Source organism: Rhinichthys klamathensis, unplaced genomic scaffold (genome assembly GCF_029890125.1).
Source record: "Rhinichthys klamathensis goyatoka isolate OS25496 unplaced genomic scaffold, OSU_Roscu_1.1 h1tg000393l_1, whole genome shotgun sequence".
Lineage (NCBI taxonomy): Eukaryota > Metazoa > Chordata > Actinopteri > Cypriniformes > Leuciscidae > Rhinichthys > Rhinichthys klamathensis.
Genome location: NW_026606895.1, coordinates 247501 through 265000, shown reverse-complemented (window position 1 = coordinate 265000; position 17500 = coordinate 247501). Strand labels below are relative to the sequence as shown.

The window sequence follows — 17500 nt, the reverse complement described above, 5'->3', positions numbered from 1 at the left end:
CATGCATCAAGTCTAGCGTTGGGAATCGAATACTTGTTCTAAAATTAAAAATTCGATTCCTCTTATCGATTCCAAAGAAGAAAATGTGATTTGAATGTGATTTTAAACCGTTCAAGCACGAGACGACTAGTTACATCTGTAACCATATTGGGCAACTCTTAAAGTGACAGCAGCTGCCGTCTCTGTAATAACACTAATCAAACAACAAAATATATTTCTAATGTGTATTTTATTTATAAAATGCAGTGTTACTTTACATTTGATTACAGTTTCTGTTCCTGAAAATCTTAAAACACTGTTTATTTCAGTTGTATCTTTGTTCAGTTGTATCTATTTGTTGCGATTGCTCATTTTTTATTTTTTATTTACCGAGTGTCTATTGTCTTAAATAATGCTTTACATGTATATTAGTTAGGCTAGTTGTGTTTTTATGGTATTTTTAAACCACAGGCAAACGTTCCTTGTGTATGTGTTATTTAGCCTGTTGATTCTTGTTCATGGAATTCAGCTACAAATGAATATTTTGCGATAAGAAGAAGATAATGTGAATGATATCTGAGTTTTTTTGCCTTATTGGAATCGAAATCAAATTCAAACGATGCCCAACCCTAATGAAGTCGCTGTCCTCCAGCCTCACCTGAGCACTTGAAGTGCATTCTCTCCACCAGCGTGCGCACCTGAGGCCCGCCCCCGTCGGCCCACAGAGAGCACGCCCCCCCGGCGGGCGGCAGGTTCGGGTGGAGCTCGATGTAGGCCACGCCCTCGCGGTCCATACTGTCGTCGGTCACATGGAGGCTGAACTTGTAGGAGTCTCCGTCCCGGAGGACGCCCTGTCTCAGGACCAGGTGCATGCTGTCGCTGCCGGTGGTGGTGGTGTTCAGATCCAGAACCAGCGTCTCGTTTCCACGGATCTTCGCCGTCCAACGCTAACAGCGACAACAGACATGGCCGACATGTCAGGGGGATTTCCATATATGGACATACTTACATATTCCACTATATCATTGTAAAATGAGCTGTTCTTTTTATTATTATTACAGTGAATTATTGAATAAAAATGATTTAATTTAATGCATTAATTATGTCACATTTCACTTTATTAAAATATAAATGTTATCTGAATACATGATTTATTAAAATTAAATGCGTTATATATATTAATATGTTTATCTTTAATTAAATATTTCAAATGCTTACAGAAAATTGCATTGTATTTCAATGGCATTTGTATATATTTACCAACTTTTATGTATTTATTTAAATGAGCAGATTATTTAAATAAATTAACAATTTAAATGAATATTAATTGTAATATTAATTTATTATATATACATATAAAATCAATCATATATTTTAGTAATTATAATATTGTTTACATTACACAATTATGTACATTTTATAATTATTTACAAATGTACTTCTATGTAGCTACAAAAATTCAAACTAGATAATTAAATTTAGTTTTAAAATTCTATGATTTAATAAAATAATAATATTCATGAGAAGTTTTCATTTGATTGAAAAGTGAATTATTAAATTCATTACATGTATTAATTAAAATCAAATGAATACATCACGTTATTAATAATATAAGTATTATTTGAACACATTTAGGTAATGCATTATATAAATGTGTGCAAAAAAATATTATTATAGTAAAAAAATATTATTATTATTTTAAATGCCTATATAGTTTTATGTAGCTACAAAAATGTCATATTTAAAAGAATAAGATTTTTTTTAATATATATATATATAATTTATCAATAATTCAATAATATATATTTGATTTTATTTTTTAATGATCTTCAAGCTGTTTTTTCAGTTCCCTTGCAGTGACAATATATCATTTTAAATAAGCAGTTTTATTTTCATCATTAAATTATTAACGTAATCTATTAATAAAAATGCATTAATTATATGAATTGAATAATTAACTTTATTAACAATATTTTTTTTTAATAAATTTACATGAAATGCATTATATAAATGTGTAATAATACTCTATTTTTTTTTTTCAAATGCCTTCACAGCTTCGAGCTGGTTTCTCAGTAACCCTGCGGTGACCTCCGTCAGCATCACTCCCGATCAGCACTCATGTCTGAACCGCTAGATAAGCATCCCTGAAGTCTACCATAATATTTACTGACTCATGGGTATCAGTGTTTGACCGCCTGGTCACCACGTAAATGTCCGTGTGTGTTTAACGAGATGTGTTTAACGCGGTGGAACACATCAAATCACAATGATGACATCATCACCCCGTACACCCACTCGGGTTTTCCCTCCCTTCGGTTCCCCTAACCATAACATCCCTCCAGTCTCAGTCTAAACACTATCAGAGAGCAGGATGGAAAAAAGCAGGAGGAATGCCCATGTTCTCGTTCCCTTTTTACAATGACATCATGCTGCTATCTCGCCATGTAAAGCTCTCTTCAATACATTATGACGGCATGTTTCCTCTAATAAATAAGGCACGAGTGACTCACTTAATCCAGATATGCCATTCCCAACATTCAGATTCTATGAGGATCATGTTATTCCTAGGGACAAATGATGATATCATGCCGCTTTCAATGCTTTCCAGAAAGCTGAAAGAGCACAAATTACAGTTTTAAGCCTTTCACTGGTCAAAAACCTAATAGACATGGATTAAAACTACAGTTTTGATTTCATACTGTCACAAACACAAAAACTGTTTGAGCGTCCCGACCAGGGGTGTGTTTCCCAAGAGCCAACTATAGTCAAAGTCCCATCGTTATCAGCAGTTCAACGAGTCGGTGTTTCCCGAAACCATCGTTCCAACGAACATTCGCAAACAGCATCGCAGAGTTGTGTGTGTGAGCGACAGATCTCGACCTGTGGTTAGAAGCAGTTTCATGTTTGCATGACATGTGGACTCAATAAATCTTGAGCCAAATAAGCATGATGACATTCATTACAATCTGTGTCTTTTATTTAGAATACATACAAATGTGTTTTACCTCCTTTAGTTTGTTCAGAGATTTAAAGTGTCGTTATTGAAGAGTGCGCGTGTGTGAACGAGCTCTAGTGCGTAAGATCGAGCTTATGATTGAATCTGGAAATAAAGCAAAATAACTGAGAAAAATTTGAAATAGTCCTCAGGTGCCATGTCTGTCATTTATAGCAAAACATCTAGCCTTAATTCGATCTCAAACCGATTCATTAAAAGTAGTTATCACTCCACCACGTGCGTGACATCATTAACCAACGCGGTTGAACGACCAATTTGCGACAATTCGGTTTCGGGAAACAGTCGTGACTAGCTAGTTGATTTCTTCAGCGATGCATCGTACTGTGCTAGTGAAGCAGCGAGTCACGTCGTTGTACGGGACACGCACCCCAGCCCGAAACAGAAGACTTTCCCATTGGATAAAAAAAAGGTTTAATAGCAACCCTATGATTGACGGGCGGCGTGTCATGACTCATGAGTATGCGAGTGTCGTTCTCACCCCTCTGTGTGAGCTGTGACAGTTGTTGCAGGTGCCGGCCAAGTACACGTAGGAGCTCTGACTGATCTCGTAGCGGGACTGGGCTTTGCACGACACACACTCCAGCGACACCATCGGGATGCGACCGCTCTGTACCCACACCTGCGACCAGAAAAAGAGTCAAGTCAAGTCTAGTTATGCAATTATGTTTTCTGTTGACCATGAAACCCAATTCATTTAAAACCCTTCTCGCTCTTTGAACTTGATTGAAATACGTTCAATGTTAGCGCTGAGACTGACGGATCTCCCTGCGACACAGGAATAATGAATTCTGCTCAACTATTGAGACGAAATAAAAGGACTTTCATCACGGTTCCCAAAGCAATCAGACCTTCAAAGTTAAATCTCATGAAACATTCCCTTTAGCACATCATATCCGGCTTTCACATGTAGCTTGGAATTGTGAAGGTCAGGAAAGTAAAAAGCAAGTTAATTATGTTTTGAATTATGTAACGGACCCTCCTTTGACCTGTTTGGGTCAGTTAATCATAGCTGAATACAGAGCATGCTAAATAAGAATTAATATTTTGTAAAGATAATAGCGACTAATTTCAATGCTGTAGAACAGAACAAAAAGGTGGGTATTCAGATGCTCATAATTTTGGTTTTTGCTCGACAAATACACCCCCAAAAAAGTAATCAGGGTAGTGGAGGATGTGCTTTTGTTCCTCATTTGATCATTTTCCGTTGTCATGATCACTAAAACAAGTCTTTTAAATAAGATTCAGTTTACCGCCAGCTTTCCATGGCGAGGCGGCATCAGCGTGACGTTAATTGTGGCATTCTGAGTTTTTGATTATGAATAATTAGTATTCTATAATGAGCCTAATTTACATAGAAAAGAGGCGTGTTTGCACTGAAAAGAATGACAATGACTTAATTGAAATGGTGCCGCTCTATTCACTCTATTCACTGGGAGTAATGCAGGTTTTTTCGTACACAAAAAATGCAACATTTTAAAAGAGAGTGAGGTGAATTTTGTTTTTATGAATAAGCAAATTCAAACACAGTATTACGAAAAGATTGTAATCTACAATCAGGGCCCTCACCGTTTGGGTCGTGGACTCCGGGGTCATGCCTTCTTTACTGACGGTCAGGCGGAAGGTATACTCAACGTCCACCTCCAGTTCGGACCCAGAGATTCCCAGAACCGGGTCGCTCGGACCCAACCCGAAATGCAAAGTGGAACAGTGATCTGGACCCTGTGTGGTGGAGTGAAGAGGCGCTTTACAAAAGCTGCATTTGGTCATAAATCATCTAATTTATTTGCCTCAGGATATACAAGACACCAGCATAGACACCTACTCAACAAAAGCACAAGTTTTATCATTTAAAAGCTTAAAAAAATGTTGTTTTGTGACATTTTTTGCTTGAAAAGTGTGCTTGCACTTTCATTAAAATAAATACCACTGGGTTTTATATTTTTTTTTAATGCAATGACATTCATACATTTTTAATGTGGCTTAAGTGCTATTTTTGAGCTTGAAATATTCCATTAAACACCTGATATAATATTCCTTTGAATTTCTGTCAGTGATAAAATGTTTTAATAAAAAGCAGGAATCTCTGCTCCCCTCCGGCAGTAATTCTGATAGGCTGGGAGAACTCGGAGGAACGCTGAGTTTTTCCCCCTGCTGGTTATGTAACTGATCTCAAGTATACATCACCCAAACATCCACTTTTGTGGCTCATACTTGACATATTTCGTCTTTCCGAGTTGCTGTGCACTTATTCAAGCCTCTGATACTAAACGTCCCTCATACTAAAACACTTTTTTCTCTCAAATTCACACATTTAAAAATGGCAATTACTTAAACTCTCCAACCCTCTCTCAAAAATACACGCAAATCCGAAACATGTGACAAATGTCATGATTGTTACGGTCTATTTGCATTAGTTTATTATCCAGCTTGGCACATTTATGCATTCGTCAGCCAGCTAAGTTGCAAAATCTTTTATTTCCTTTAATATTTATTAATTTAGTTAATCAAATATATACTTTTTTTTATCTTTGTAAAAAGTTCAGCAGTATTTTACTTTTGATATTTTGATTCGGTATCAGTTTTAAAAACTACTGGTTAATTAATCGGTTATCGGTAGGTACCGCCCAACTTAAGGTGATGATACACAGGGCAACTTTTCGAGCAATGTTGCTGGGCAATCTTGCCAAGCCATTGTTGCTTGGGCACTTTTCCATTGAAAATGGGTGATAAATTTCTATCTGGATTATTTAGGTGGGTCGTGGGCACTGTGTCTCATCTGGTTGCCCAATGACGGCAACATTGCCCAGCAACATTGCTCAAAAAGTTGCCTTGTGTATCATCACCTTCAGTTATCTTTATCGGTCGACCTCTAGTCTAAATATATTTGAGATGCATCAGCCGCCACATTTGTTCTTACATCTTTAGCTATTTTACAGTCTAGATTAAGGATGTTCAACCCTGCTCCTAGACGGTCAATTCCCAGCCGAGTTTAGCTTCAGCCCCAATTAAACACACATCAACAAGCTAGTCAAGGTCTTTAGGACCACTAGGCAGATGAGTTAGAGCTAAAATTTGGAGGAAGGTGCCCCTCCAGGAGCAGGATTGGACACCCCTGGCCTAAATCCATTTATGTCCTTCATTGTCAGTGAGCAAGAGGAACAGAAAGTTTAAGTCGTCGAAAAGCATTTATCTGTGACATATCAATCTTGATTACCTTTGAGGTGCTCACACATTCCCAGTGGTAGCTGAGCAGGGACTGGTTCTCCGGATCCAGATTGGGGTCGTAGGATTGCTCTGCGCTCAAATGCAAATCCTGAGTTTTAGACCACACACGGTATGTGCCACCCTCAATGATGGGCACCAATTTTTTGGACATCACCGAAAGTTGGAGACAGGCTGCTTTACGTAGTGGAACTCCCTCATAAGACAGAGAAAAAACTAGAGTGTAGTTCCCAGCGTAAATCGACATCTTGGGCACTGAAAGCTGGAGTCTCCGGACGTTGACTTCTGCGGGGAGACGGACCTTGGATGGTGGCGGCCCTTTCTTGTCCTCATCCTGACAGTGAGGGGAGGTGAGGATCTCCCAAAGGTACTCTACTCCATAGAGGGCACAGCCTTTTAAGTTCACACTGGCCTCTACCAAGGTTGGCTGGTACCGCCAGATAGCAAGTCGTGGAGCTTGAATGATCTGAACTTCTGGTTCGTCACACTTCAGGACAGAGATGTTGATCTCAGTCTGTGCTGTAACCCAGCTCACAAGGTTAGAGATGTTCACTCGCACCACATAGTGACCAGGAATGAAGTAGATATGGCTAAGGGAAGGTGTAGTTGTGACAGTGGTTGAAGAACCGTCCCCAAAGTTCCACTGATATGTTGCTGGAGTGGAAACAGGAGTGATTCCCACATGGAAACGGACCGTCTTGTTTACAAAGGTGTCGCTTGGTTGAGCTTCCAAGAAGGCTGACCTGATACTGTTCTGAACTCGTATAACCTTGGTCACATTAAGACCGTTCAGGGAATTGAATGCTCTTAGGAATATGGTCAGATTGCCTGGCTGATCTGGTGTATATGTCACCGACTTGCCAACCCGGGAAATCTTGTGACCATGATGAAGGTCGAAGGTCCACAGGATGGTCAGTGGGTCACGTGTTGGAGTGCTTGCTACATAAGACCTAGGTACTCCGACAGGTATAGCGGCATCACAGCAGTCCATTATGGTCAACTTGGTCACAGGCTCCATCACTTCAATGTGCAGAGTCTTTCGTTCTGAACTCACTTGGTTGTGGGCAGTAAGGTTGACGTAGTACTTGGCCACACTGGTGAACTGGTGGATGTACGTTTGATTGTTTAGGACAACAGTTGCATCACCACTAATGCTCAGGATGAAATTAACAGAAGTTCCAGACGAGACAGAGATTGTAAACTCAACATTTTCACCAACCGCAGCAATTTGTTTGCTGGCCCTGAGCTCCAGACCCTGGATACGGTCTTGAACTGTAAAGTCACGCAAGTACGATTCTCTGCTGATGTCATTAGAGGCATTCAAAGCGACATTGAAGATTCCCGTTTTGAGGAAGGTGTAGGAGGTGGCGCGCTGGCTTGACGTTGTGCTGTCTGGCAATAGCCACATCCAGGAAATGTTGGATCCCATCCGTGTTTCTCCACACAGAGAGACATTGTCCCCCGAGGCTACAAAGTTCTCTATAACATTTGTGGCACTGAAACTCAATCCAGAGATCGGTTCTTGAACGCTGATCCACTTTGAGACCATTTCAGAGCTGATTTTGTTGGAAACCTCCACTTTAACCAGTTTCAAACCTGCGTTTCTGAAACTGTGCATGATGGAGGACATGTCAGATGTTAACAGGTCACCATCTGCCCACCATCTGTAATGGAGATTCGTCCCAAAACTTACAGATACCGTCATAGTCGTCATGGCGTTTACTGCAGAAGGGTTTGGTGAAGACTCGAGGACCAGCTCCCTCACAGGATCCAGAAACTCAATAGTTTTGTTCACAGCCAGCTGGCCAAGCAAGTTGGTTGCCTTGAGAAGCACCTCACAAGGACCCGGGGTGGAATAATTGAGGTCTATGGTCTTGCCCGTGAAGTTACGATCGTGGTTTTCATGTTCCCTCAGAAGGTTCCAGCTGAAGGTCATGTTGGTGCCCTCTTTTAATGAGGCTTGTAAGTGGAGGACACGATTGGTTGCAAAACAGCATCCTTCAATAAGTTCATCAGCCACTATCTGCAAGCCCTCCAACTCACGCTGCACAAAGATATTAATGCTGGACTGAGCAGTGCCGATGTCATTCTCTGCAGTAACAATAACATTGAAAGTCCCAACGGAGCGAAACGTGTAGAACATTGTGTGAGTGCCTTGGATAGATGTGCACCGGTCACAAAGAATCCAAGAGTACCGGACGTCATCTCCTTGGTCGAAGTGTGCCTCAAAGTGGACAGAAGCATTCAAAGGGACATTGACAAAGCTGGCATTTACTGACAGTCCTGTGATTGGTGCCAAGACCACAACGAAAATCTCAGTTTTGGTCTCACTCACTTCATTCTTGCCTGTGACACTGATGTTGAACCTGCCTGAAGAATTGTAAGCATGTGATACATTTGTCCCATTTAGTCGAGTCCCATCTCCAAATTCCCAGATGTAGATAGCATTCGTCGAGTCTGAGGATGCTTTAAAAGCATAGTTTCGGTGTAAAGAAAGATTGTTTCCTTTCTCTCCATTATGACTGATCAGCAAAAACCCAATGGATTGTTGTACCTCAATTGAAACTGAGGTATTGATACAGGAAATATTGTTGAGCACAGTTACTGTTACCAGATATTCCCCAGGACTCTTGAAAGTAAAAGCCATCTCCTTCCCTCCCCGAACAGGACCTTTCGAGTCAAGTACCCCAAAATCCCACAGGTACGTGTAGTTAAATTCAGGGAAGGCAGCTACTGTAAATCTACTCTCCTCGCCGAGCTTCACATGTGTTCTCAGAGGAAACCAAGACACATTTGTAACTTCAGGTTGGACGCAGATCCTTGTGTAAAAATTGGCCTTGTTGGCTTCGCTTGACATAAGCAGCGAGAGATGGTACTCTCCAATCTTAACATACGAGTGCGTTATCAGCGCCGTTCCATACTGAGTCTCGTTGGGGCTTCCGTCTCCAAAACTCCACACGTATTGATGTCCTGACGAGTTCCCTGACACGAACGCATGGAAACTGACCTCTTTGTTTTCCTGAATGCACCCGGGAGGTTCTAGCGATAACACTTGTAGCACAAACACCTCAACAGGTAAGGTTGCCACCTGAGAGCTCACGGCATTCTTTGCGGTGACGTTAACCGTGTAGTTTCCATCTTTCCTGTACCTATATTCAACTTGTGGTTCCACACCCGTGTGCACCGTTCCATCACCCATGTCAAAGCTCCACGTTACATTGTTACCTGCTTCTAGACTTGCTGTGACGATGGTAGGCGTGTTGCGTTCGGTGGGAGCAGATGACACCACCACCAAGCCCTTAACGTTCTCGTAGACGGTAACTTCCGCACATGTGCCCGTCCAGCTAATGGTGTTGTTCACGATCACGCATATGTTGTAGACACCGCCGTGAGCGTACGCGTGAGGAACCCTGCGTTCACGTCCCTGCTGGATACTCGAATTGTCACCGAAGTTCCAGGTGTAGATGATGCCGTAGGGAGACGGTAAGGGGTGGGCCTCAAAGTCAGCTGGTTTTTCGGCTTGTAGGAGTGGTGGGTAAATTTCGATTTGCACACTTGTCAGAATGCTGAAGACGTATACGTCGACCTTGCATGTCTTGTTCTCGTAGCGGTTGGAAGCAGAGAGCATTAGGGTATACTCCCCTGCAAAAAAATATGAGTAGAAAAAAGATCAATTTGGATATAAAATATAATCAGTATGAATGCAAAATGCAAAACAATATGTATATAAACGTATAGCCAATAAAATAGAATTAACATAATTATAATCAATAGAGATATAGAATATAATCAATATGAATATAAAATGCTATATATATATAAAATGAATACAGAATGTATTTTTTATATTCAATATGAATAACATGGATATTAAATATAATCAATATAAATCTAAAAATAGTCAATATGAATGCAAAATATATTCAATATGAATACAAATATTTATAAAAATATAATATATGTATATGATAAATTATATATATATATATATATACTTAATAAATGAATACAGAATTTATTTTATATATTCAATATGAATATAAAATATAAAAAATATAATCAATATAAATAAATAATATAAAAGTTTTTTTTTGTTACCTGGCTGTGCATAAATATATTCCACATGGTCATGAATCACCACCTGGTTACTGGACGAGTTATCGTAAGGGGGCTTAAACTGATGTGTATGGTTTCCTCCATCTCCAAACCACCACCTGTGACACATAAACCATCCACACATTACATCACAAACAAACGCACTGGATGCCTGATGATTACATGCGCTATTTTAAAACAGGCTTCCCTTAAATCAGTTTCTCACAATGTAGAGAGTGTTTTAATCTTTGAGAATGTTACACTGTTAACCTGCCAAATCTTAAGACCTGTTTACTCCTGGTGTTAAGATGTGTTTTGGCCGATCGGATCACAAGAAGACGAGGGAGACACATTCCCGTTCACACCTGGGCCCGTATTCCTAAAGAATCTAAGAATCCTTTTAGAAAACTCTTAATTTAGCTTAAAAACTTTTACGTAGGAGTCTTAGCTTAAGAGCGATTCGGCGCCGATCTGAGAGCAACTCTGAGTAAGGAAAAGACAAAAACTCTCATCTTAGTGAGGAGGCGGGGCTGACCCCGTTGCTATGTATGACACAATCTTTTGAAGACTGTGATTGGTTGGTTGTCCAAGAAGGAAAAAAAAGAGCCATTTTAAGTATAGAGTTTACTCACACACACACACACACACATTATATTTATGTATATAAATCCTTTTTTTTTACCTTGCTGTTAATTTGATTGGCTTAGAAGGATAAAAATTGTTCCACTCTTTCCAATTACACTGATTGCTGTCTATTTAAGTGGTGGTTTGAATGTTTGTTTTGAAAACATGGATTAAAAAACAAGAAAGACGAGAAAGCCTGACTGGTCAGAAGAACCGTGTTTACTGTTAGCCGAGTTAGTGGATGAACACTAGGCCGTCCTTAAAGGAAAATTCGGGCAGGGTGTCACAGCATGGAGCGAGAAGCGGACGTGGGAGCTTATAGCGCACATTATTAACGGTTCATTCCCCTGCTTGTGCGCACCAGGGAAGCCTGCTATTCATAAATACAGTTTTTTGAGCCTGCAAGGTGGGAATGTCCAGTGGAAACTAAATGAACTGCGACACAATAAGAGGTTCTGAAAGTGCTGTAATGTTTGTGTGATCACTGCTTACAGAAGGTTGTCACAGACCCAAATCACTATTGCTTTATTGTATTTTCCCATTTGCCAAATATCTTAATGTAGTGATCATTTCTGGCGTTATGGCATTCCTGCGCTGTGTCGGAGATATTAGCGTGTCTCTAATAAGATCAGTCACAAACATGATCACTGCACAATCTCATCTATAGCGTCTTATTAACTCACTGTCGTCATCTATTGTCTGCATCACATTTCTTCTCCCTCTTCATCGTTCTGTCATTTTCTCCTCTGCTAAAGAAACTCTTAAGCCTCTTAAAAGTCCTCATCCATACTCCTAACAATTTTGACCTTAAGACCTCTTTTAAGGGTTAAGATGCTTTCTGAATTACTTTTTTCTTTACTAGGATTTTTTCTTTAATTTTAAGAGTAAACGCCCACATTTCTAAGAATTTTCTTAGAATTTTGTCACTAGGAGCTACTTTTTACATTAAGATTCTTTAGGAATACGGGCCCTGGTGTTTTAATCCGTCTCTTTTGTCCACTTTCAAACACTTCTGTCCTGATGTCATTGAGGGGAGGGTCTATGGGCGGGTAAATGTATGGGTCACAAATGTTTGTGGCTGTTTGAACACATTCGACCACATGAGCGTTTACACTATGAAAGCAATCTGGTTTGAGTGTGTTTTCACCTCTGGAAGTGGTGGAAAGTGGACAAGCTCAAAACCCTGTTTACACCTGTATTTAGTGTCTTCCACTTGTGATCCGATCAACCAAAAGGCATCTTAATTCCAGGTGTAAACGCGGCCTTGAAGTCCACGTGAAACCGGCAACCCATTTTACTTATGTGATGTGACAAGATATTCAATACAGAAAAAAGACAGGGCTTGATTTTATCAACAGGGAATTGATTGGACAGCGGTTGGGGAAGAGTTGAAAAAAAAGTCACTGCATTTTTACATTACAGTTTGTTTTTTACTTTCGAATAATGACACACTGTGCACAATACGACCAGGAACGTATATTAAAAAAAAAAAAAAGTCTACTCTGGTTTTATGTTGGCTTTAAAGAAAGTTATTGCAGTATAAAAAGGGGACTAATGGATGGGGGGAAAGCCAACTTTAAGTCTCTTTTGGCGCCTCGGGAATGTGCGAGAGCAAGGTGGCAGGTCTGTTTTGAAGATATTTTTAGCTGGAGAGAATAAAAGCACTGTCTTGCAATCTGGCTGTCTGACTCATCGCTGCGGGAGGGAGCGGTGGAGCTGCTGTTGAATCATCGGCTCAGCTCCCGGCTATACACCTTCATCTCTCACTCCATCTTATCCCCAAATTCTCCATGAAAGTGGAACCCAAAGGAGAATCAGGTATCACGATTGACTGAACAAGCCGAGAGCTGAACTCCAGAGATACTGAGCAGGCAAGATAAAAGAGTCGGGAAGAAACCACCCGACAGTACTTTTTTTTTTTTTGACAATAAATAGAGAAATCCATGAAATAAATAAATAAAGCAGACATCTGCAGTGGTGCGCAGCAGGCTTCTGGGGGATGGGATGGAAAGTTTGGGAATCTTTCTATGCTCGGCGTTGAAGGGGAAATTCTTGTCAGCATTTTGCGCTAACCACAGACTGTAAATCTAGAGAAAAGTGCCATTAAAGGGGAGCAGGCTGGGAGTGTGTGAGGCGGTGGAAGCCATGGAGAAGATAAAAAAAGAGTGTGTGCAGACCGAGTACATTAAACAGTCATGGGATGTGAATGTAGAAAGCAGTCTAAGAAGAGAGTTAGTCAAAGAGAGCATTCACAACCTATTTTACTTCCATTATGTCACATATTTCAAAGAGAAACGTATGAAAGCTTGTTCCCGCCACAGCATAAAAAATAAAAAAGGTAATTGCGACTTTTTATCTTACAATTCTGACTTTTTTCTCACAATTGCGAGTTTACATCTCACAATTATGACTTTTTATCTCAGAATTGTGACAAAGTCGCAATTGCGAGTTATAAGGTCAGAATTGCGTGATATAAAGTCGCAATTGCGAGTTATAAGGTCAGAATTGCATGATATAAAGTTACAATTGAGTGTTAAAAAGTCAGAATTGTGAGATATAAACTCCTTACAATTTGACTTTATAACTTGCAAAAAAGTCAGAAAAGAGAAAAGATGTCAGAATTGCGAGATATAAACTCGCAATTGTGAGAAAAAAGTCACAATTGCGATATCTCGCAATATTTAGATCTCGCAATTCTGACTTTATAACACACAATTGTGAGTTTATATCTCGCAATTCTGAGAAATAAAGTCAGAATTGTGAGACGTAAACTCGCAATTGTGAGATAAAAAAGTCGCAATTATCTTTTAAAATGTTTTATTCTGTGGCGGAAACAAGCTTCCATAGAAACATAATATTCAAAAAGAAAAGAAATGCATGAAAGCACTTGATTTTATCCGTCAGGAATAAACTGGTCGTTTCATCTCAAAGTATCCCAATGTTGGGACTTCTTTTTCCCAGGATTATTTGCTATTATTGCTGTATTCTTTATGACAGGCATTAAATGACTGCATTACCACATTTTAAAGAAATTTTTCTAATTTAAATGACTAAGCTTTCTGCTGAAGTCGTTAGACCTCGAATCTTTACTTTGACCAATCAGAGCTTCACCGTAACTGAACATACCAGAAGGTGACGTTCACCGCCATGTCTATCTTCACAGACGCAGAGAGGTTCAGGGACAAACCCTGCTGCACGATTTTGGGGACTCCATGGACGGCGGGGACAGTCATCGGGTTCATGGGGTCCACCGTCACGTTGAAGAGTTCAGTCAGCATGCTAACCTGGTTCATAGCCGTTACCTTGGAGACAAGAGATGGGTCAGTTCCTGAGCTGATGGAGTCAGTGTGGCTTTTACACATAAGTTCAATGAAAACCAGTCACCATGAGTTTGTAAACTCCTGCAATCTGGTAGATGATGTTTAAATTGCTGCTGTAGTACGTGAAGTATGGTTTATCATCCACTGTCCATTTGAACGACGGGTCCGTCCCTCCCTCCACTGACGCCACGTAACTCTGAAACGCAAGAGTGAAGCGAATAAGACGACTGTTAAAGAGAAAGGTCAGGGCCGTAACAAACGCGACATGCTGGATAAAGAAGAACAGCATTAAACCTTCAGACCCGCTTCTCTCTCACAGACATCTTTTATGGACAGACATAAAATATAAGCAATGAATACTCTATTCTTGGACACTAAGGCCTGGTTTCACAGACAGGGCTTAGATAAAGCCAGGATTAGGCCTTAGTTCAATTAGGACATTTAAGTAGTTGTTATAAACGTGCCTTAAAAAAACATTACTGTTGGGTCTCTTGAGACAAAACAATGACACATATTTTAAAGATATGCCAGTAGAAATGACTTTTAGCATGCATTTTAGTCTGTGACTAGCTTAAGCCTTGCCTGTGAAGCCGGGGTAGGTGTTTAGAAACCAGTTCAATCCAGCCTAAAACCAGCAAACAATTTATTAATTAATTTCTTTTAACAATAAATATTTTTTTTATTTCAATGATATTAATGCACTATGTTTTAGTTCAATGTTTTTTATTTAAAATTTTGTACTTTTAGGGGATTTGATGGTACTAAATTATATTTACGCTGTATTTATAATCCATTTATTCACTTTTTGAGCAAATTAATGCTTGAATGCTTTAGAGCAGAGGCTTAAGTTTGATCTCTTTTCGAAGACGACACTTGGCAGATTATTGCTGAAGTGAAAAACGTTTTAGTGAACTTTAAAAAAGTTTTACATTTTTATATGAAATATATATTTTCAAAAACATGTTTTACTCTAAAACCGTGAGAAAATCAAAGCCATAAATCTAAACAATGTCTCAAAAAATGAGCTTTCAGTCAAATTTAGTTTTGGCTGCAGTACCAACAGTTTCCACTAGATGAAATTCGTCTCCCATTCATTTCCAATGCGCTCATTATTGACCGCGAGGAGCACAAGTGTGACTATTTTTTTCAGGACCATTTAACCTGTTCGAATCATGGCCATGATTTTTTTGTGTGTTCACAAAGTAAGTGCCAAAACCTTTACCAAGTCTCGTACCATTCCAATGAAAAAAAAAAAATGTATGTAACATTTTTCAGTGAAGAGCACTAGAAAAGAAAAACAGATGTTTAGAAGGTTTGCTGACAAATGGCTTAAACCAGCCTAAGTTGCCTATCTGTTTAACCCAGCCAATTTAACCCAACCTAAAACCATCAAACCCACTGGTTTAAGTGGGTTTCCTCAGAAGGGAGGGCGTCACGTACCACTATGGACTCCATGAGGACTCTGTGCGCAGGATGCGGATGGACAGCCAGGCCCCGGAGTGGCTCTTGCACCCTCGCTTCAATCTGTAGCGATGCTTCGGTAACTTCGCTCTTGACACGGAGCATTACGGTGGTCTGTCCCGGTGTGGACCCGAGCTGGAGGTCGACCCATGCGAACATGGTGTCGTTGTACGGGCCGGGCCTTCTGCATTCGGCCACTTTCGCCACCAGGTCCTGCGGACACGAGCTGTGAAAGGCTACGGTCGCGTTGCTGCCCTCCCGCTCGATCGAGGCGGCGTGCTGCGAGCGGACCGTCACGAGAATCCACGTCTGATTGGGGAGGAAGTACACCGCCCCGATGAGATTAATCGGATGGATCACGGTGGGCGCCAGTGGTGGGACGACTTGAATCGGACACGATGCAGTGACGGGAAAGTCCTTATCATCGGACGTCACCTCCAAACTGTATTCGCCAGACTGAGGGAGTCCAGAACGGAGGAAGGGACCCTGCAGCCGGGTGTCGTTCTGTCCCACGTACAACACCCTAATCTGACAAACCACACCCTCCTTCCAACTTCCCTCAGCGTCCGCTTGCAGCGTCTCATTCGCATCCCACCAATCCGAGCGGTTCTGGATGAGCACGCTCTGCTTCCATGGGGAGGAGGGTTCGGAGGAGCACTGGAGGAGGCCGGATGGTCCGGCGTCGTGCTGAAGGGCGATGAAGTCCCCGGGGGAAACCAGCAGGTCCTCGATCTCCTCCTGGACCTGAGGGAGAGCAGGGCAGAAAGTGAGAGGGGATGAAACCTGTACACTTGTATCAAGATATGCTGTTGCTGCTGCTTCTCTAAATCTAAATCTTTAGACAGTTTTCATGAGTTTTCATGAGTAAGAGTAAGCATAAGTTACGATTTTAGAGGCAGTTCAGTCTGGTTTTTATTAGTTGCAGTTCCAGGTTTTCATTCGGTCACACTCACCAGGACGTTGGAGGAAGGTCCGGCCGGCAGGGTGACCAGCACCTCCGCGACCAGGCTGTAATCGGGGTACTGAGTGCCGGCCGGCAGAGGACTGACACCAGAACAGTTGACACAAGCCCCAGGGTGGCACGGGCTGGACAGTGGCAGACACTGCTCAGCGTACGGACAGTACTGGCGTCCCGCTGGGCACGGCGTGGGCTCGGCTCGGACGGATGTGTCGTTGATCCACTCGTCCGGGGCCTGGCAAACAGTGATGGGGGCGCAGAGGTCACCGCAACCTGCAACAGAAGTCCATACAAATCAATTTATCATACAAAAAGAACATGTACACTGTAAAAAAAAAAAAGTTGCTGCCTTAAAATTTTAAGCACAATCAACTTGGATGTTGAAGTCATTTCAACTTAAATTACAATAAACTGACTTTAAAAAATGTGTTGAATCTTGTATAACTTTTATATACGTTTCTTAAAGGTATTGTAGGTAGAATTTTTTTTTAAAACTTTTTGCCAAATTTGTTTAAACTTTCTATATATATCAATGCATAATTAAAATGTAAGTACTCTGGAAAAGAGAGTATAAAAATCGAGTGTCTGTAGTCCTCTCAGGGCTGTAATAAACACAGCTACTTATCTCCATTCACTTCCAACCCCTCCATTCTGGGCTCCTTCCAAAACCACGCCCCCAAAACACATGAACGTGCGATGCCGACAGCTCACAGCTGGAGGACGCGCTTACTAGCGCCGAGCGGAGAGGAGCAGTGCATGTAGTGACATCATGTCAGACTCACATGTAATAAAATACCTAACTTTATCATTATGAATATAAACAAC

At 40.8% G+C, this 17500-nt stretch overlaps 1 protein-coding gene across 1 annotated transcript in view; it reads right to left on the bottom strand.

Moving 5' to 3' along the window:
- pkd1a (polycystic kidney disease 1a) overlaps nt 1-17500 on the bottom strand; it is a 103620-nt gene that overhangs the window by 37954 nt on the left and 48166 nt on the right. The window contains exons 12-20 of the mRNA XM_056234324.1: nt 16671-16948; nt 15697-16461; nt 14321-14452; nt 14063-14238; nt 10316-10431; nt 6210-9859; nt 4562-4714; nt 3474-3614; nt 638-926 (exon numbers count right to left, since the gene is read on the bottom strand). Coding sequence (XP_056090299.1) covers nt 638-926; nt 3474-3614; nt 4562-4714; nt 6210-9859; nt 10316-10431; nt 14063-14238; nt 14321-14452; nt 15697-16461; nt 16671-16948 — 5700 coding nt within the window. The remainder of the gene's footprint in view (nt 1-637; nt 927-3473; nt 3615-4561; nt 4715-6209; nt 9860-10315; nt 10432-14062; nt 14239-14320; nt 14453-15696; nt 16462-16670; nt 16949-17500) is intronic.